The 6,480-nt window shown below is 47.3% G+C and overlaps 1 protein-coding gene across 1 annotated transcript; it reads right to left on the bottom strand.

The window, feature by feature from the left end:
- Positions 1 to 3,495: 3,495 nt before the first annotated feature.
- LOC115850261 (dipeptidase 2-like) lies at positions 3,496 to 6,480 on the bottom strand. The gene is given in 9 exon segments (XM_060293232.1): positions 3,496 to 3,551; positions 3,664 to 3,748; positions 4,128 to 4,304; positions 4,425 to 4,485; positions 4,786 to 4,936; positions 5,161 to 5,290; positions 5,582 to 5,708; positions 6,030 to 6,109; positions 6,346 to 6,480. Coding segments are annotated over 9 exon segments (1,002 nt in total).

The following is a 6,480-nucleotide window of genomic DNA, read 5'->3' as shown; positions in this document are numbered from 1 at the left end:
TTCCCTGTGCTATACCATAGTTTCTCATTAGTTATCTATTTTATACATAGTGGTGTATATGTCAATCCAAATCTCCTAATTCATCCCCCCCTTCCCCCCCTTGGTATCCATGTGTTTGTTCTCTACATCTGTGTCTCTATTTCTGCTTTGCGAATAAGTTCATCTGTACCATTTTTCTAGATTCCACATATAAGTGATATTATACGATATTTGTTTTTCTCTTTCTGACTTACTTCACTCTGTATGACAGTCTCTAAGTCCATCCATGTCTCTGCAAATGGCACTATTTCATTCCTTATTATGGCTGAGTAATATTCCATTGTATATATGTACCACATTCTCTTTATTCATTTCTCTGTTGATGGACATTTAGGTTGCTTCAATATCCTGGCTAGTGTAAATAGTGCTGCAATGAATATTAGGGTGCAAGCATCTTTTTGAATTATGCTTTTCTCCAGGTATATGCCCAGAAGTGGGATTGCTGAGTCACATGGTAGTTCTATGTTTAGTTTTCTAAGGAGCCTCCATACTGTACTCCATAGTGGCTGCACCAATTTACATCCCCATCAACAGTGTAGGAGGGTTCCGTTTTCTCCACATCCTCTCCAGCATTTATTGTTTGTAGATTTTTTGATGATGACCATTCTGACCAGTGTGAGGTGATACCTCCTTGTAGTTTTGATTTGCATTTCTCTCATAATTAGTGATGTTGAGCATCTTTTCATGTGCTTGTTGACCATCTTTGGAGAAATGTCTATTTAGGTCTTCCATCCATTTTTTCACTGGGTTGTGTTTTTTTGATATTGATCTGCATGAGTCGCTTATATATTTTACAAATTTATTTATGTTTATATATTTTGGAAATTAATCCCTTGTCAGTTGCTTCGTTTGCAAATATTTTCTCCCATTCTGAGGGTTGTCAGAGTCCAGAGTCTTCAGTGTTTCCTCAGTATCCAACTTGGGCAACTGTACAAATAGTGGTGGTATAAATGATGTAGAGAGATGAATAGTGGAAGTAAGTATTGAAGGTAAAATTAATCGTTCAGTAATATCACATAATTAATTTTAAGTGTCCATGTTATATTTGGGCAGAGTTTTTCACTTTGCAATTAGTTAGGTTTGTAAGAGACTCAGGAGAGAGATATGTACGTTTTAGGTCAAGATCTGTGATATATATGGTGGCTGGAATCACAAGAGTAGATGAGACCATCTATCAAGGGCAGAAGAGAGCTTCTGAGAAATACACATCTCTTGGGAGAGGGCAAAGTGAGAGTGCCCAGTGAAAGAGATAAGAATGTCCAGAGGCAGGAGGAAGAAGTAGCAAATTAAGATGCTACTGTTGTTAAGGTGAAAGATTTTTCTGAGATGACAAACTTGATCAACAAAATCAAATATTGCTGAAAGGTGATATAATGACCAAACAATATTCATTCAATTTAATCACAAATTAAATGTCAGTGAATGCAATTCCAGTGCAGATAAGTAAGAAGAAAATAGCAAAATTGTGTGAGTCACGAGGTACATAAAGATAAGAAAATACAGACAGTGAGAATAAATACAAATTTTTGATAAACTGTACTGTGAAATTAGGAGGAGAGGAAAGGTAGCTAGAGAATTACTTGGCATCAAGCAAGAGTAATTTTTAATGGGAAGGGGGCAGCTTTCTAATGGGAGGGGGCCAAAATAAAATTGCTAAAGAGGAAAACCTTAACAATACCAATGAGATGGGAAAATGAATGGAAGTTACTGAGGAAGTGAGAATAGGTGAACTATGTAGAAAAGCTATCCTTGTATGTAAAGAGAAAAAGTTATTTAGGGGTGTTTTTGCTTTATAGTCTGTGTTTTCTCTGTGAAGTAAAAGTTTGATGGGAGGTGATGTCACCTCGAGATAGTGCTCATCAAATATCCTATGTGCTTATCTACAGTTTTCATCCTCCTTTGTAGTTAGACTCTTTTCCTTTGATTAGTTGTGGCCAGTGGCAAAGAAGCAGAATAAAGTGTATCACTTCTGAGCTGAGGTCATTAGGAGCCAATGTCCCTCTGGTCTGGTCCTCTGCTATTGTGACATCGGAGGTCACATAGTCCAGATGATGTGGCTGCAAGATGGATCAGGACCATGTGATCTGTAAGGGCTTTACTTAGTAGAGAAATAACTTACTAGTATTTTCCACTGAGATTCCTGTGTTAAATAGATCTCCCTGTGAGAGCTCAGAGAGCATAGCGAAGACTGAAATGACAAAGACAGAGGGAGAGATGTTGGTAACATATGGAAGGTGCCTGGCAGATAATATATTTAATGGTAAACAAAGCTGCTGGAGTAATAGAGAGAGTATATAAGAGATGAGAAGAAAACCAACTGTATGTAGTATCTAGCGCTAAGGAGTGAGGAGAGAAACAACTGAAAAAAAAAAATAAAAAGAATGATCAGAAAGAAGCTAGGTGGTATGTCAACAGAAATCATAAGATTGCTATAAAACATAAAGGAAGGTAGTTTTAAAAGAAGCACCATTTAAAGGAGTCAGTTGTTTCCCAAAGGGAAAATCCTATAGGAACTGAAAATAAAACATGTGATTTGATGACTAAACTTTTATGAAAAAAATGGAACCATTTCAGGAAAGTCATGGGAGAAGACGCTGTGTTACAGTGGGGAGAGTAATCAATACATTGTGAGGAAAGGTGCCTTCATTTCCAAGAAATGCCAGTTAAGAAGTGAAGAGAGCATTTAAAGGGAAGGGATAATGTAAGAAATTTTTTTAAAAAATTAATTAAGGAAACTTGAATAATTCCTAGACAAAGAGGAAGGTATTAGTGAGAGATGAAAATCAGAGAAAGCTATCTTAAGATGTTGTTATGGACTGAATTGTGTCCCCACAAAAAATATATGTTGAAGCCCCTCTCAATTTTACTGTAGAAGATAGGAGATAGGTCCTTTAGGGAGGTAACTGAAGTTAAATGAAGTCATAAGGGTGGGGTAATAATCTGACAGGGACTGATGGTGTCCTTATAAGAAGAGGAATAGATTCCAGAGATCTCTCTCCCTCTGCTCATAGAGGAAAGGCCATGTGAGGACACCGCAAGAAGACAGCCATCAGCAAGCCAGGAAGATTGTTCTCACCACAAACCAATTCTTATGGTATTCAATACCTTAACCTTGGACTTCCACCCTCTAGAACTATGAGAAAATAAATTTCTTCTGTTTAAGTCATTCAGTCGATAGTGTTTCACTATAACAGCCCAACCAGACTAATACAGACCTTCATGTACACTGCAGTATACAGAAGCTAAACAGTGATTGTGAGCCAGAGATTACATCTTGAACAGAAGTGTAATGACGCTTGTGGTACTCACAACTTCACGAATTTTGTCAGAAAGATGTGAAAAAAAGTCAAACAGTTCTGATAGTGGATATTTTATTTCTGTTTCTGACATAAAGCAGTGTCTGACAGCCTCCCTGATACCCATCGGTATCGCAGTTTTGATTTTGTGGCTCCAGTTCTACATGGCACCAAGGTGCTGTGTACTGTCCATTATTGGGTTTTTGGGAGATGTACCTATTGCCAACAAGTGGGTCAAACCACTGGGGCTCTTCTGAAGTCCTCCCTAAATTTAGACCCAGCTTCAGCTCCAAATCAGAGTTTTCAGAGAGCCCAGGGTGAGGCTCACTTGCCACAGTAGACACGTTGGCTAACGGGTTGCACTGCAGCACCCGCACGGACAAAGACAGCATCACGATGCCACCGTTCTTCTTCTGCAGGGGCGAACCGGTGGACCGTCAGCTTGGCCCCCAGCACAGTCACCTGCCTGTTCACTCTCTTGGCCCCTGTGAGGAAGGTGTTCAGCCCCGGCTTTGAGGTCAGAGTCGTCTCCTCTCTGGGTTCGTGTGAATGGAGGAGCCGCAGCCCTGGTCTGGGTGGTGTCTTGGCCCTGGGTTTCCGGGTTTGGAGGAGTATCTTACCACCTAGACCCCCACCTAGGGCTCAAGGGTTCAGGGGTTGTGTACCGTGGGTTTTGGGGGCAGAAGATATTTAACCTGGCGTTTGAGGAAATTGAGGGAGAAGAGACTCAGGTTCAAGGGCTCCTGGTTTGAATTTCTCACTTTAGGTTTGAGGGCCAGGGCAGTCTCTCACCAGAAGCTGCCGGATATCATCAGGAACATTCCGAGTGTTCTTGCACATACCCTGGGCAGCTGAGTTGGAGAAGATGACAGGTGCCTGTGACACTTCTAGGGCTCGCCGTGCCACAGCATCCGAGACATGGGACAAGTCCACCATCATGCCCAGGCGGTTCATTTCTGCCACCACCTTCTACAGGGACAGGATGGGGAGAGGGCATCAGGGCTGCATTTACCTTGTGTGCATTTATCTGTAGGGAACAGGCGGGGCTGTACATTCATGTGGGGCAGGGTATGAAACCCGGGTCCTTACCTCGCCAAAGCATGTCAGCTGACTGACATTGCTGGAGAAGGGGTGGATACCCTTTGCTGAGCTCTGCGTCCGGCAGGATGCCCAGGAGGCAGTCTGACTGGTGGCTGTGACTTGGCTACAAGAGCCTAGAAAGAGGTTCTGTCGAACTGTCTACACGTGCAACTACCTGGTGCAAGAGGAGGGAACCAAACTGGGCTGTGCCTGGCAGTAGCAGGGCCCTTCTGGGGATTCAGTCTTCTTCTGCAAACCTCCATTCCCCTCCCCACCCAGGTTCAGGGCCGGATCCCAGGGGTAAACTTGCTTTGGGCCCCAGCGTGATCTTGGGCAGATCCCTGCCTCACTGGGCCCTCACCATCTGCACTGTGTTTACCAGGGCACGTTGCAGGTGTGGGTGAGTGTCACGTAGTGCACACCCAGCGCATAGAAGGTACGCAAGATGGAGAGGCTACTGTCCAGTGAGTGGCCGTCCTCCACACCAATGAGGCAAGCCCACTTCCGGCTATTGTTGAGAGCTGAGGGCAGGTAGGTCAGATGATCATTTTCAGAGGCAGGGGAAGCTTACTGAAGTCCCTAACACCTACCACCACCAGTCTGTTTACCTTTTTTTGTTTGTTTTTTTGGCCGTGTCGCGCAGCATGAGGGCTCTAAGTTCCCCCACAAGGGATCAAACCCGAGCCCCCTGCAGTGGAAGCGTGGAGTCTTAACCTCTGGATTACCAGGGAAGTCCCCCTTCTACCTTTAACTGAGGTCACAAGCTCCAGCTCAGAATAGGAAGCACACATGAGGCGGATGAGGTGAATTTGCTCCAGGGTGAGGCGCACAGCATCCCGTTCGTGGGTCTGGCATGGGACGTAGGCTGACCAGAACTGAGGGAAGGCCAGGGCTTAGTTTGGGCTTTGGAACTCCTTGGGGCTCAGCTGGCACAGCACTCACTGTGCCCAGAAGTCACATGTAATGCGTTGCTTTCTCTGTGGTACTTGGATGCCCGTCAGGCTGGCTCACTGTGACCCCTGTAGCCCCCAGCATCCATGGCATGGCACTTTCTAGGTCACTGTGGTAACTTAGTTCCAATGTGACTAACCTGTGGTCTCTGAGGCCCCCAAAGGGCCCCACATTCCCCAGCAGCCATGGTGGCACCTTGTGTGTCCCTTTGGTACCTGGGCACCTCTGAGACCATCGTTCAGCCTGTCCAAGCTGGTCTGACCATGGCTGAAATTGCGCAGATTAACATCCTGTAGCCCACTGTGGTAAAACTGCCTCAGGACCAGGGGCATCTCGTTGTGGCTGGAGGGAGGTCAAGGCAAATGGGTGGGCTCCTTAGGTCTTGAGATCAGGCAGGACACATTGCCAGGCCTGGGCCAGCCTGGGTGTCCCCACCTCACACTGTCACACAGACTATGGAGCAGCTGCGGCCTGGGCTGAGGGGTTCCCACCAGGGAGGGGATGACAGAGAAGGGGAAGGGCATCTGTAGATGATGGACAGGACATCCAGCGGTGGTGTGAGGGAGCCTCCCCACTAGCTCTGCATGCTCCAGACCTCCTCCTCTGCCCAGGGCCAGGCTAGGCCCCCACCGGCCCCCAGCAGCCCGCACACACTGCAGCCACCCCTCCACAAGCGGGAAGTCCCGCATCAGGGCCCTCGTGCGCTCCCGCGGACTTGGGGTGCTGGAGGTGCCCGGTGTGGTCTGCACGGGTTACCAGCCGCAGCAGCAGACCCAGCAGGAGCAGCAGACACAGCAGAGGCCGCTGGCTGAGTGCGCGGGGACCTTCCCCGGGCCGCAAGCTGCGCAGGGCCAGGCAGGCGGGCAGAGGCGGGTCTGAGAGGGGCGGGCGATGGGGTTCTGACCGTGGACTCAGGCCACCCAGCGGCGCGGCCTCGCGAGGGGGGCGGGGTGAAGGAGGGGATACAGCGTCACAGGACCCTGCGACCCGTGTGCGGAGAGCCGCGATCCGCGAAGCCCGGCAGCCACAGGGAGGCACTGCCCTCCCGCCGCCTGCTCAGAGGCAGCTCCCGCGGGCTAACCTGGCCTCTGCTGAGAGCCCACTCGCCTCCCAT

The sequence above is a fragment of the Globicephala melas genome, unplaced genomic scaffold, assembly GCF_963455315.2.
Source record: "Globicephala melas unplaced genomic scaffold, mGloMel1.2 SCAFFOLD_85, whole genome shotgun sequence".
NCBI lineage: Eukaryota > Metazoa > Chordata > Mammalia > Artiodactyla > Delphinidae > Globicephala > Globicephala melas.
This window is presented reverse-complemented; position numbering and strand designations above follow the sequence as displayed.